Genomic DNA, 14,228 nt, shown 5'->3' with positions numbered 1-14,228 from the left:
AGATTTGGCCTCATCCAAATCTAAGGGAAAGCACTAGCAGATTTAAAAATCACCATCCCACAGTGATTTGGTGCTCACACCGTCTATCAGGCAGAGACCTGAATGTTCAGCAGGGTGAGGACCCGTCTGTCACATGAAAAAGTAACACTTTTAAAATGTCAATCAGATCACATCACATTTCTTTTAGATGCTTTCCACTGCAGGCAGAATAAATCTAAGCTCTATTCCATACACCTGGTCCCTGTGCTATTGATTCTAGCCACCTTCATTCTCCCTTCTTCCTCATGAAGACCCAGTCTCACTGGCTTCTGTAAGTTTCCTGATGGTGCCAAACCTGTAACATCTGTTGTACCTGCCTCCTTTTTCCTTCTTAGTTCAGATGTCACAGCCTCAGACCACTTTGTAACATTTCCCCACCTGTTTTCCCATTCTAAATCATGTTCCACCATTTTTGCTACAGCTGTGTGTCTCTGAAGGTATTTTACTTAGTCACTGGTATTGTTCACTTGCCAAGTTGTGTCCGACTCTTTGCAATCCCATGGACTGCAGCACGCCAGGCTTCCCTCTCCATGATCAACTCCCAGAGCTTGCTCAAACTCATGTCCATCGAGTCAGTGATGCCATCCAATCATCTCATCCTCTGTCATCCGCTTCTCCTCCTGCCTTCAATCTTTCCCAGCATCAGGGTCTTTTCCATTGAGTCAGTTCTTCACATCAGGTGGTCAAAGGATTGGAGCTTCAGCTTCAGTATCAGTCCTTCCAATGAATATTCAGGGTTGATTTTCTTAAGGATTGACTGGTTTGATCTCCTTGCTGAGAGTCTAAGGGACTCTCAAGTCATTAGCTCGCTTGTTTATTGCCTATCTTTCCCACTGGAACATGAGATTCATGAGGGCAGGGATGTTGTCATCCCCTTCACAGCTGTGTCCTCACGACCTAGCATGGGACCTGGCACTTAATATGTGCACAATATATGTTTGTTGAATGCAGAAAGCCATCCCCAGCCCTGACTTCTCTTGCAAGCTCAGAGCAGTCTTTCACACCAATCCTATTTCTCCTGCTCCCACTGTCACAGCCCAGAGCTGAGAGCAACCCCTCCCTGCCACCCTAGTCTGCCTCCCGTGTTTCCCCTCCATATAGACTCTGTGTCTCCCAGGCCTCAGGGCCAATGTTTCCTTTATCCCCTCTGCCTCTTTCCCCGCATTTGACTAATTCCCACCTGACTGTCAGCACTAATTAAGACGCCCTCCATGCTTTGCTTTTTTTTTTTTTTTCCCCATGCTTTCCTTTTAAGTTTTGTTTGTTTTTGGCTGTGCTGTGAGGCTTGTGGTATCTTAGTTTCCCAACCGAGGATCGAACCCATACCTCCTGTAATGGAAGCACTGAATCCTAACCACTGGACCACCAGGGAATCCCATCCTTTTAAGTTAATATTCTCTCCTGGCTCCTATAGATTTACGGTCCCTCTTGGTCCAGAAGGCAGTCCTCTCTTTGTCTTTTAAGAGTGTCTCTCTCTTTAAGGAGTTCCTCAAGAACTTGGACCAATCTGGTTCATCATGATGTCTTTGGCACCCAGCCCCAGGCTGGCCTGGTGCAGACATTCAAGAAACATTAAGCTGGGTTGGCCTCATCATTGCTGCGATGGGGACTTCAGGTGATTAGATGGGCCGGATCATTGTCTCCCAGCTGTATGACCCATGGCAAGCTACCTCCTCTCTTTAAGACTCAGTTTCTACACCCGTAAACGAGTATAACATTCCCAACGTCTCAGGGTGGTGAGGACTCAGGAGAAGCTTCTAGAGTGTATGTAATGTGCTGGCACATGGAAACTGTTGGATCAATGGTGAGCCCCTTTCCTGGTATGGTCTTGGGCCTGGGCTTAGCAACTGCCTCTGTGAGCAACCAGCCTCCTCAAGCCCTCTAGGGAATGAAAATATATATTCGCTGGTGGGACCTGAGCCCAGGACCCCTGAGGAACCCCCAGAGCTGAAGGAAGGATATAGGCAGACCAGATCAAGTCCTGAACTGGAAGCCGCTCCATAATTCACTAGCTGTGCAACCCAGAATGAGTCCTCACACCTCTCTGAGCCTCAGTTTCCTGATCTGGAATAGCAGCTAATAACACTTATCAGTCTAAGACTCAAAATAACATCGACAGCCTTTCTGCCTCGGCGGCCACCATGGTGCCTGTGAAAAAGCTTGTGGTGAAGGTGGGCAAAAAAGAAGCAGGTAGGTCCTGAAGTTTCCTCTTGACTGTACCCATCCTGAGAAGACGGACTCATGAATGCTGCCAGTTTTGAGCAGTTTCTTCAAGAGACAAAGTGAATGGACAAGCTGGGAGTCTTGGGGGAGGGGCTGTGACAATCGAAAGAAGCAAAAGCAAGATTACTGCAACCTCTGTGGTGCCTTTTTCCAAAAGGTATTTGAAATATCTCACCAAAAAATATTTGAAAAAGAAGAATCTATGTTGTGTGGAGTTGCTAACAGCAAAGAAAGTTACGAATTGCACTACTTCCAGATTAATCAAGATGAAGAAGAGGAGGAAGAGGAGGATGAAAACTCAGTTATCTTGGGGGGAGGGGCTTTCTTGGTGGCTCAGTGGTAAAAAAAAATGCGCCTTCCAATGCAGGGGATATGAGTTCAACCCCTGGTCCCGGAAGGTCTCACATGCCTCGGAGCAACTACTGAAGCCCACGCACCTAGAGCCCATGCTCCAAAAGCAGCCCATGCAGCAAAAGAAGGCACCTCAATGAGAAGTCCATGCAGCAACTAGAGAGTAATCCCCTCGCCACAACTAGAGAAAAGCCTGTGCAGCAACAAAGACTCAGCACAGCCATAAATAAATAGATACAATTTTTTTAATAGATTCAATTTTAATTGTATCTATCTCCAAACTCAGTTATCTGGAATATTTTGTATGGGTTTTTGAATAAAACTTAGGAACCAAAATAAATAAAGAATACGGACAAAAAGCCAAGTTCTGGGTAGGTGCTTGATTACCCTCAAAGCAATCTCCTGCCCTTCTCCTAATTCTTCCTGTGATTTGGAGTGTGCGTATCCACGAGGCACCCTAGAGAGGGCCACGACCATTCTAGGTGGCAAAGAGGAGACTTCCCATCCTAAATGCTTACCTGCAACCTGGGTTAGGCGCTGGGACGCTGAAGAACTCTGGACACTCAGGAAGATCCCCAAGTGCTTGTGACCTCACCAGGTGTGCCAATGTGTAAGTGACCAGTCAGCTCCCCAGGAGGTGTCTGTGGAGTCCTCCAAATGGAGATCTGTGCAGTTTGGGGGGACAGAGGTACACCCCTCTCCCCCTCCCATCCACATCCCCATTCATGCATTCATTCATTCTTCCACTGCTGTATTTCCAGAATGTTGCACAGAGCCTGGGACGTAAGTCTCAATAAATAAATGTTAGAAGAACAAGTTTTTACATGCAACACACCCTGATTGATTGCCTACTGCTCTTAGCCCTGTGCTAAGAGATAGTGTACTGGATGGTGCACATAAAGGAACTGGTCCTGACAGCTCTCTCCCGAGATCCCGCAGGGGGCCTCTAAATCCTCCCAGCTCTTCTCACCCCAGACCCAGCTTCCACTGGTTGCCACGCTCCAGGCATCAGGACTTTCCCCAGAACTGAAGTAATGCCCAAGCACCCCACGCATCATGGAACCCGGGAAGGCAGCACGCCCACAGCCACAATTCTTCAAGTCCTGTCGTTCATGCCCGGTCCATCCTCCAGCCACGCTTGCCCATCGTCTCAAACCCTCAAACACAGCCACCTCCCCGCCTCCCAATGCCCTACATCTGCCTGGGGTTATACCCGACGCGGCCAGCAGGTGGCGCTAAGACTCCCCTTTCCCCTTCGCTGGACTGGACTCCAGACCCCACCGGGACCCTGTCCCTCCCTCCTCTTGTCCCCAGCAGGGACAGGCGTGGACTCGGTGACCTCTAACTGACCCCTCTCCTTCCTGCTGGCTCCTGCGATGAGGCCTGAGGAGACTCCAGTTGCTCCTGCAGGCTCCGGGTTGTGTCTTCCTGCCTGGTGGGTGAGGAGGGTCCCTAAGGGGCCAAGCTGCAGCTGGTGGGGCGGGGCTGGGCGGGGTTGGGCTGAAGGCAGCTGCCGGGGAGAGAGAAAGAGAAGGAAGGAAGGAGAGGAAAAAAGAGAGCGAAGAGGGAAAGGACTGGAAGGGCGAGGCGCTCTGGCTCCCTGGCTCCTATCCCAAACAGGTGGAGGTCCCAGCTGAGGCTCACCCCAGGATAAGGTATGTGGCTGAGGAAACAGAGGGCGGGGGTACTGAGGGGCTAGTGCTCAGCCAGAACCCCCGAGCCCCCTCCCATCTCACCCCTTCCAAGGTGACCAAACAGAGACTTGGGGGCAATACGGTAGTTGTGGGGTGGGCATTAGGAGATGAGGGCTCTGTTGCCGCTCTGGACTTGCTCTGTGAATCTGCACCAAGCTCTGAACCTCAGGTTCTTAATCTAAAATGGAGACAGAGGCAGGGGGCATCTTGAATGTGTTGTTGGATAACTTTGCAAGGTGTCCCCTTTTCAAAAAGAATTAGGTCTTCCAGGGGCTTCTGAAGACCAGAAGGTTTTTAAGACCCAACGGGATGCCCCCTCATGGTGGGATTTCAAACAATGGGGGAGGAGGCTCATTGAGAGAGAAGGGGGGTCCCTCCCTGTCAGGGGCTTAAGGCCCTGGTCTGTTCTTGGCTCTTCAACCTTCTTTCTCTGACTGGGACTCAGGGTGAAGAGAGACACAGGGTGGGGGGTGGGGGGCTTCCCCAGGAGTCTGGTGCTCCAGAGATGCTCTCATCATTAGGGAGAGGGTGGTGGGTGCAGCGTGAGGGTGTGTCTCTGCCACTCCAAGATCATAAGAGTGGATGAGACCGAAGGATGTGTGGGCCGAGGCAGGGACAGTGGTAGGCATATGGATGTCCCCAGGGTGATGACGGAGAGGTACTCAAGCCCTTTCTGAACTGTGGCTGCGCTTTATAGAGTCATTAGCTCATTCACTGCATTCAGCCGCGGCCTGAAAGGCGGGGGTAGGGGGATTGCTGAAACAACTCCCTCATGCCTGCTCTTGAGGAGAGATTGTTCCAGATTGTTCTCTTGCTGGGGAGAAGCTGGCTCTAGGCTCTCAGGGATCTCAAGCGGGGAGACAGCCCAGTCAGGCACAGGATGGGGAGTCAGATGGGCCTGTGTTCCCATCCTGGCTCTGCTTGGGTCCTTGGGCGAGTCCAAGCTGCCGGCTCCTCCGGTGCAAAATGCCGACAGCAGAGCGGGCCCTGACAGGGTGGCAGTGACGTGAAACGAATAAAGGCCCCCGCGTGCATCTGGCACCTCGGAGATGCTCACTGTGGAGAGAAAAACGGAGGTCCAGGAAGGAGAAGGACTGGCCTGGGGTCTCAGGGCCAGGCCCTCCCCCTCTCTCTCCTCGGCCCCAGGGTAAACACCGAGCACCCTGGCACCTACTGAGCACTCTATAGAGTCACCCCCATCCCTACTGGGACTGCTTCCCGCGGCTCCCTCCTGCCCCAGTCTGCAAAGCCTTGGGCCTGGAGCAGGGGCGGGATGAGGGTGGGGACCCCCAGGCGAGGGGGCACAGAGGAGAGTCTCCGTGGCACTCGCCCTCCCTGTCTCCCCGGGAAAGGGCAGCGGTGGCGGCCGGGTCAGGGCAGAGGCGCGGCGGGCACAGGCGCTGCGAGGCCGGGGCTCACTCAGCACGGCGGGGCGCCGAGAAGCCCGGCTCGGGCTCGGGCACAGGCGAGAGGGTGGGAGCGCCAGCAGGCGCAGCCCCGAGGGCCGGGTCGCGGGCCCTCGGGTGGGGGCGGCTGGGGGGTGCCCTCCGGCCCTCACCCCGCCCTCGCGCCTCTCCCCGCAGCGGGGGCGCCCCGCCCCCCCGGGCGCCCGACGTGGACGCGGTCGCAGCCGCCGCCGTGCGGGAGTCGCTGTCCGCGGAGCCGACATGCAGGCGGCGCGGGGCGGCGCGGGGCGGCCGGGCCGGGCGGGCCGCGGGCCGGAGCGCCAGCGCGGGCGGCCGCCCGGCCCCGGAGCCACGTCCCCCTGCGCCGCCCCGGGCCGGCCGGCCGGAGCCGCCGCCATGCACCGCGGGCCGCCCCGCGCCGCGCTCCGCCTGTGGCTGGGCTGCGTCTGCCTCGCGCTGGTGCAGGCGGGTAAGGGGGCCCCGGGCGGGGGCGCGGGTGGGCGTCCTCCGGTCCTTTCCCTGCTCCCTGGGGACCCGGTCTCTGGCCCGCTCACTGCTCCCCCTTCGCCCCACCTCCAGCCCCTTTCCTGCCTACTTGACACCCACCCCCACCTGACCTCCAGCTCTCAAACCACTTCCCGCCACCCCTGGCCCTGGGATCTAGGGTCTTGGGATCCCCAGCCCCCTCCTCCGTTGCCCTGACCCCAGGCCTTTCCTTCAGGAGCCCCAGCTCCTTTCTCTGGCCCAGGGAGCAGCTGAGGACACGGTCCCCGAACCTAAGGCCTCTCTCCCTGTCCTCAGAGCCTTGCAGGCTAACTCTGCAGGTCGGAGCGGCCTGGGTCCTGCGGGGGAGAGAGGGAGAGGATTGGCACCCGAGGGCACTGGGAGAGGGGGGGGTGGACCCCGAGCCCGGAGGCGACTGCCCCCTGGGGCCTGGCCTCCTGGGCACCCTGCCTCTCCTGATGCCCTGGGGAAGTCCCGTCTGGCTGCTGCTGCCTTGCTAGTCTCCCTTCCTGCCCCCCCACCCTGGCCCAGGGCTGTCTCCCTGCTTCCATCCTGTGTCTGTCTCCCGTCCCCCCTTGTCTCTTCTCCGGTGCACTGTCTGCTGCCCCTGTCTGTGTCCCTCTGTCTCTCTTGGACTCCACGTCTGGCTTTGTGTCCCCAGGCCCCAGGCCCACAGGGCGAGGAGGATGGCTCAGGCTTAATCTTCTTCCCCTTTCAGCGCCTGCCCCTGGGGGATACAGAAGTTTCAGTGACTCTGGCACCCCTCTCTTGGAAGGTTCTTGCTTCCTTGACCCCTACCCTCCCCCCACTCTGGTTTCCTCTGGTCCCCTTTGTTCTGTCCCAGCTTCCAGAAGGCCCTCCCCTGTTCCTTTGACTCTGCTGGAGGGGCCCTGCTCTCAGTGACCCCGTCTTCCTCTGCTGCCTCCCCACCTGCCTCCTGGGGTTGGCAGGGTCTGGAGAAGGCCCTTCCCAGGGCTTCTCCTGCCTGGCCCTCCACAATCCTGGGGCTTCCTCTCTGGAGCCTCAGTCCCATCCCAGGGCTCGCCCAGCTAGACTCTTCTCGACCTCTGGGTCTTTCTCCTTCCCTCAAGGTCACTCGCTTGACAGTTCCATTTTGTAGCAAGAGCCCTGGACTGGGAGGCTTTCTGACCGCTTTCACCAGACTCACCTTAGCTCCTGCAACCCCGGCCACCTGTCTCCTCCATGCCTGTCCGCTACCCCCACCCCCCCACCTCCCGCTGCCCCTCCATGAGCCCTGGCCCTGGCCCAGGCTCATCAATTTCAGCTGGACTCTAGTGGGGCCAGTTGTGGCCAGCATGGGCCCCTGCCCTGGATCCAAGGAGCCTGGGGCTCCCCAGGCCTGGCTCTTCAAACCCTAAGAAACGGAGACCACCCCTGGGGGCCAGTCCCACCGGAGGCCTGGATTTCTTCCTTGTCACTGCATAGCCACCTCAGGTTCCCCTTTCTTACTTATGAGACGGTGGATCTGCGCCTCACAGCGGGGGTGCTCAGACTCAGGTGCCTCCCCACCCCCAGACAGCCCCTCGGCCCCAGTGAACGTCACTGTCAGGCACCTCAAGGCCAACTCTGCGGTGGTAAGCTGGGACGTCTTGGAGGACGAGGTTGTCATCGGATTTGCCATCTCTCAGCAGGTAACCCTCAAGGGTCCCTGGGAGGGAAGAACACATCCAGATACAAGTGATGGGTGGGAGAGGAGGGAAGCAGAAAGACAGAGGAACGAGGAGCAAGAGAGATGGACAGAAAGCTGCACAGGCGGCTGGGAAAGAAGGCCCCAGGAGGGAAACCTATGGTTGGAACCTGGGAATTAAGGGCAGGATTTTGATCGTAAACAGACATGAGTTTAGGACCTGGCTCCAGTCCATGGGGTCACAAAGAGTCAGACATGACTGAGCAACTAACACACCAGTTCTCTTGGGTTTCCCTCATGGCTAAGTGGTAAAGACTCCGCCTGCCAGTGCAGGAGACCCGGGTTCGACCCCTGGGTTGGGAAGAACCCCTGGAGAAGGAAATGGCAGCCCACTCCAGTATTCTTCTCTGGGAAATCCCATGAACAGAGGAGCCTGGTGGGCCACAGTCCATGGGGTCGCAAAGAGTTAGACATGATTTAGTCAGTAAACAAAACAACCACCACCACCAGTTCTCTCAAGATATATGTCCTTGGACAGCTTCTGAAACCTCTCTGAACCTATCTCCTGGCCTGCAAAATGGAGAGGTGGATACCTACCTGCAGAGGTGATGGGATGCTTGAGTCAGATTGTGGCTGTGGGGGGTTTAGCACGGTAGCTAGGGTGAGGCCTCATCACTGCTGGAGAGGTGGGCGGATGTGGCGTGAGGGCCCTGGCACTGAAACCCGGGGCCTGGCTTTGCTCTCGGTAGAAGAAGGACGTGCGGATGCTGCGCTTCATCCAGGAGGTGAACACCACCACCCGCTCGTGCGCGCTCTGGGACCTGGAGGAGGACACGGAGTACATTGTGCACGTGCAGGCCATATCCATCCAGGGTCAGAGTCCGGCCAGTGAGCCCGTGCTCTTCAAGACACCACGCGAGGCTGAGAAGATGGCCTCGAAGAACAAAGGCAGGCCTGGGCCACCGTCAGCACGGGACGGGGTGTGGGGAGCTGTGGTCTGGGCTGGAGCGGTGCATGGCTGACAGAAAGCACGAAACCTGCCCCTCCCCAGGGGCCCTGCCACCTAGTCAGGCAGCCCCTGAGCTAGGGAGGTCCACTCTGGTCCCCCAAACAATGGGACTCAAACTCACAGCTTTAAGTCCAGTTACTGCCACCTAAGTAGCCGTCAGTATGTTCTCGAATCTCTTTTTGAGCACAGGTAGAAATAAGCCCTGATGCTGGGAAAGATTGAGGGCAGGAAGAGAAGGGGATGACAAAAGATGAGATGGTTGGATGCCATCACTGCCTCAATAGACATGGGTTTGGGTGGACTCCGGGAGTTGGTGATGGACAGGGAGGCCTGGCGTGCTGCAGTTCATGGGGTCGCAGAGAGTCGGACACGACTGAGCTGAGAAATAAGCAGTTAATATTGGGGCTTGGCCCCAGACGGGTGGCTATTGGAGGGGCAGGGAGCCCCAGACCTTAGCGTCTCTCTCTGCACAGATGAGGTGACCATGAAGGAGATGGGGAGGAACCAACAGCTGCGGACGGGCGAGGTGCTGATCATCGTCGTGGTCCTGTTCATGTGGGCTGGTGAGTCCGCCCCGAGCTCCCCTTCACTTCACCTGGGCTGGGGGCGGGGGTGCGGAAATGGGGGACCCTGACCAGACCCTGTTCTCATGGAAATGAAGGGCGAAGGGCTTGGAGACAGTGAGAGAGGAGGATTTAAGAACCTAAGTTCTGCTCTGGAGGGCCAGATCTGACCCCTTCTCTAACTCACCCCTCACCCCAAAAAAATAGCAATTCAGTAGCTGCCTGGGTGGGGTTGGCCAAAAGGTTCATTTGGTTTTTTTCCATGACGTCATACGGAAACCCAAATGAACCTTTTGACCAACCCAGTAGGATTCTGTGAGTGCTTGCCCTCCCCCGCCCTCACGAGCAGCCACGGCTGCAGCAGCCTCTCGGTCCTCTTCTGGTGGCTGTGCCTCTCGGTCTGAGCAGCTTCAGGTCCGAGCAGCTCAGGCTTGGGCGACCCTCTTATCCCACTCATCATTCTAGACGCTGCTCCGAGACCGCCTGCATGAAGCCTCCCAATCCGTGCATTAGACTATTTCTCCTGCCTCCGTGCTCCCATGACGCACTGTGCTCCTCTCTGAATGTAGCTCTTCCTAGCTAAGTTAGTTGGGCTCCTTTCTCTCTCTTTTCCCACTTGTCTGTGAGCTCCCTGAGGATAGAGACCTCAGTCTCTGTACTCAACCCAACCAGAATTTACTGAACAGCTACTCTATTCCAGAGAGAAGTGCTACAGTTGGGACTACGAAGAGCCAGGTGCTTGTAAGGATCTCAGCCTGGGAGACGCCAGGCCCGTATTTAACTATAATTCGATGTAATGAGTGCTGTCAGAGCACCATGCATGGGAGCAGAGGACAGGGACTTCATTCTGGGGCTTGGAGTAGAAATCAAGAAAAACCCAGAGAGGAGGTAGATGGGGATTGTGTTTTGAAGGATGAGTAGGAGTTCACCAAGCAGCCAAATAAGGAAAGGTATTCTGGGCATGGTGTGTGCAAGAAACGAATTAAGCTCAGTCTGGCTCAGTGCAGCTGTGACCCTAGAGAGAAGGTAGAGAGTGAGGAGGGAAGGATGGTGAGGCTGTCAAGTGGACTGAAGTCCTTTTGAAGGAATTAAACACCATGTCAAAGTTATATTAACATCTGTGGTTGAGAGGGCATCCATGGTTGTTGAGGCATATGGGAAAATACGTTCTATAGATGCAAAGAAAAGCAGACACTTGAAGGAGAAAGGAAAAACAAAGGACTGTACAAAAGGGGAGGTTTGCTTATGTGGCATGTTATTAGACTTGGCACAGATAGTATTCATATAATTGTAACAATATAAAATAGTGAATTAACCCCAAATTGTGGTGTAATTCTACTAGAATGATGCGGAAGGAAGTAGAGGGGGTTGTTCGGCTCTGTCTCCCATGGAGGGGACGTCAACAGATAACCTCTAAAACAGATCAAGAAGTAGCACTCTAGGCGTTCCCTGGTGGCCTAGTGGTTAGGATTCTGGGCTTTCACTGCTGTGACCTGGGTTCAGTCCCTGGTCAGGGAACTAAGATCCTGCAAGCCATGCAGTGTGGCCAAAAGAGAAAAAGAAAAAGCACTGTAAATCAAGTATAGAAGTGAAAATGGGGAAGGCCCCCATGAGAGTTGGAGGTGGTTGCCTTAATATTATACTTAACAGCCTTTCAAAAAAATCAAAAAATACTAGTTTAATAGCATTAAACATTTAGGAGAGTGCAGGCCCTGGAGTGCACACCCCAGCTGCACCCTGTGATGGTGAGTAAGTTATCTGAGCTCTGCCTCAGGTCCTCCTTGGTAACCTGGGGAGGGTAATAACTGGTGCCCCCTGAGAGCTGTGAGGGCTCAGAGAGGTGGACTGTCAGGCCCTGGCACGTGCTTGATGGATGCTGTCATTGCTCTTTGCTCTAAAGGAAAGGGGAGCCCTCTGAGGTTTAGAAAAGGGGGAGGAGGATACAGGGTCAGAAGGGTGTTGTGGGAAGGCCGGTGAGATGCAGGGGTTTCAGGGCTAGGGACAGGTGGACATGGGAACCAGAGGCAGCCTCCTGCATCGGAGCAGGTGAGAGGCCACCTGGAACCTAGACCCGCAGGAGCTCAGCCAGGTCTAACTGGAATGAAGCGGAGGGGCGGGGACTGGGGCTCTAGCCTCTTGACTCCTCCCCCTTGTCCCCTGCAGGCGTCATCGCCCTCTTCTGCCGCCAGTATGACATCATCAAGGACAACGAACCTAACAACAACAAGGAAAAAACCAAAAGTGCATCAGAAACCAGCACACCAGAGCACCAAGGCGGGGGGCTTCTCCGTAGCAAGGTGAGGGTGAGATCTGAGCCCTGGGGCTGGCTCCCTGGTAGTCCCTGGGCTACCGAGGGGTCAGCTCAGGGCCTGGCGTGGCTGCCGCGGGACAGAGCCAAGCTTGGCTGATGCCCGTGTGACACTGGGCACACTGCAAATTGATTTTGGATCCTTTCCTTTTGCAGGGTGCCAGGGGCCAGGAGGGGTTTAACCAGAGGGCACCAAATGGGGGGGCAGAGTTCCTGGTTGATGCGGGATGACGAGAGTTGGGGTTCTGGGCTCATTCTGCTCCTGCTCTGCTCTGTGACCTTGGGCAGGTGCTTCACCTCTTTGTACCTTCGTTTCCTCTCCTGTGAAACAGATATGAAAACCCTGTCAGTGCTTGCTCTGGGCAGCGCAGAAGGAAGACGTAGAGAATGGGAGAGAATCTCATGGTTCTGACGATGGTTGTCCAACAAACATCTGGCCCTCTCCACATTTCCTCCCCTCTCCGTCTCCTTACACCCTCTGGCTTCCTGTCCTCTCTCTCGGCTTCTATCTGGCACTTTCCTGAAGCCTCTTATTAACCCCCATCTCCAGAAGCACCTCAGCAATGTCAGTGGCTGAGGCTGTGCTCAAGAGGCAGATCTCCAGGAGGTGAGAGGACCGGCCGGCGGGGCGGCTGTGCTGGGGCCCAGGACCCTGTCCTGGCCATTCAGCTGAGCGAGGCCGGAGGCTGGGCGTGAGAAGGCAGAGAGACCAGGCATCCAGGCAGGGTTCCTGCTTGCCTTCCACCTGAGACGAGAGCCTGGCTTTTAGGCTGCAGCCCTGCTGCTCCCTTCCTTCTGGTGTCTTCTCCCTGTTTCCAAACCTTGCAAGAACTCTGTTCAATTCAGCCCTGGCCGCTTCTCTCATTTTTTCCCTCCCAGTTTCCAAACAAGCCCTCGGTGAACATCATCGAAGCGTGACTGCCTATCTGCAGGAAGAAGGATTTTATTTTTCTTCTCTGCCAGTCCCCGGGTCCATGGGCTCAGGGAGAGAGGGGGCTGCCGAGGTCGGAGAGGGGGAGGCCCCGCTAGCTGCACAGTCTCCCTCTGCATTCCCATCCTGGTCTGGTGACGAAGGCTAAACTACAAACCCCAATTCTGCAAAAAATAAAACAAGCCACCAAACTAAAAGGCCTGGCCCCATTCTGGAAAAGGCAAAGCTGCATGAGACACAGCCTTCTTTCTGCCTCCTCGCCTCTCCTGGACTGGCCTCCTCTCTGAGAAAATGCACAAAGCTCCTGGGAGCTGACACGCACCTGGACTGACAGAAGCTGTGTCTTTCAGGGAAGCTGTGGGGCTGCCTGCTGGGCAGAGTCCTGGCTGCCATCAAGCCTTCGCTGGATCCAGCCATCAACGACTTGTTTGTGGTGTGATGCACAACTGATGTTTTCTGTTCTGTCTCTTTTGGAAAACACAATCGAAGGGCTTCACTCCAGAGGGCAGAGGGATTCCCTGACTGGTGGCCTGTATCCTGTACCTTCTTTGACCCTTGTTTTTGACTGTAAGGTCATCAGTCTGGGGTCTGAAGAAGACAGAATGGGAAAGAGACCTTTGAAGGTATGGGCTCCATTTTTTTAGAAAAAAAAAAATATCTCTTGGAGTTGCAACAGTGTTGGCTTGCACAAGTGAAAAGATAAGTCCACATGAGATACCCTGAGGGCTGCTCATCACTCCCTCTGGGTTGGACTCTGCTGGAAGGCAGGCCCAAGCCATTCACCATGGACAGTCAGCAGTCCTGGCCTCTGGGGTCTCCATATCTTGCCATCTCATCCAGGGTTCTGCGAAAGCTCCCCAGGGTCCTCATGTCCTTCCCTAGAGCCTGAGTGGTGTGAGGTGACGGGTCCCTCCCTCCACTGCCTCTTTCTGGTTTAAAACATAAATGGTGCTTGCTAAGGGAGGGCAGAGCCTTCCCTGGGACTGACAAGTTTCGGCTGCAGAGTGTCTGCGTGGGAAGAGACGGACCTCTGCGTCTTCCGGCTGTGACTGAGGACGAGTGCGTGGGAGACCGCGCCTGGCACAAGCCTGGCACTCCATGGGCGCCCAGTGCATACCTGTTGAACTGAATGATAAGAGCAATGGCCCCCAAGCCAGAGAGCTGAAAGCCATTACCCAGTGACCGCCCCTTCCTTCCGGTCTACAAGAGCTCTGGTGGCTGGGGCAGCCGCCACTCTGCTTTGCCCAAGTGTGGAGCACGGAGGGAGGAGACACAGGGTAAAACGCAGATGTCGGCAACACTAAGGGCTTCCTCATGGGAGGGCATGAGGCTCCACTCATTGTCTTGTGACTTCCATCCCTGCTGAATGGGGCTGCAAGGCCAAGGCTCCTTAGGGCAGAGGTCCTTACCTCTGATCCAGTTAGAGCAATAACCACTTTTTAAATGTAAAATAAAAAGACAAATGAAAAGGCACATCCTTGTCTTCTGGTAAATGCCCAAATGTTGCCCTCTTTTTCTGGCAGTTGGCAGCAAGTCAGGATGTGTGGAGGAG

The 14,228-nt window shown here is 55.4% G+C and overlaps 1 protein-coding gene and 1 pseudogene across 1 annotated transcript; both read left to right on the top strand.

Moving 5' to 3' along the window:
• The first annotated feature begins 2,180 nt into the window (after positions 1–2,180).
• On the top strand, positions 2,181–4,267 carry LOC133060486 (large ribosomal subunit protein eL22-like; annotated as a pseudogene).
• Positions 4,268–6,109: 1,842 nt separating this feature from the next.
• Positions 6,110–14,149, top strand: FNDC5 (fibronectin type III domain containing 5). Its single transcript, XM_061147960.1, has 6 exons — positions 6,110–6,182; positions 7,754–7,869; positions 8,615–8,813; positions 9,348–9,437; positions 11,601–11,734; positions 12,625–14,149. The coding sequence occupies exons 1-6, from the start codon at positions 6,110–6,112 to the stop codon at positions 12,661–12,663; spliced, it is 651 nt and encodes a 216-aa protein (XP_061003943.1). The 3' UTR covers positions 12,664–14,149.
• Positions 14,150–14,228: the final 79 nt, after the last annotated feature.

This window comes from Dama dama, chromosome 8, assembly GCF_033118175.1.
Source record: "Dama dama isolate Ldn47 chromosome 8, ASM3311817v1, whole genome shotgun sequence".
Classification (NCBI taxonomy): domain Eukaryota; kingdom Metazoa; phylum Chordata; class Mammalia; order Artiodactyla; family Cervidae; genus Dama; species Dama dama.
The sequence above is the reverse complement of the archived record's forward strand: the minus strand, read 5'-3'. Positions and strand labels throughout refer to the sequence as shown.

What these genes read in the sequence shown, in the direction of transcription:
- FNDC5 (XM_061147960.1), top strand. Translation starts at nt 6,110, where the DNA reads ATGCACCGCGGGCCGCCCCGCGCCGCGCTCCGCCTGTGGCTGGGCTGC. An exon ending in CCTCGCGCTGGTGCAGGCGG is followed by an intron (nt 6,183 to 7,753) that starts GTAAGGGGGCCC and finishes CCCCACCCCCAG; the next exon opens with ACAGCCCCTCGGCCCCAGTG. An exon ending in GATGGCCTCGAAGAACAAAG is followed by an intron (nt 8,814 to 9,347) that starts GCAGGCCTGGGC and finishes CTCTCTGCACAG; the next exon opens with ATGAGGTGACCATGAAGGAG.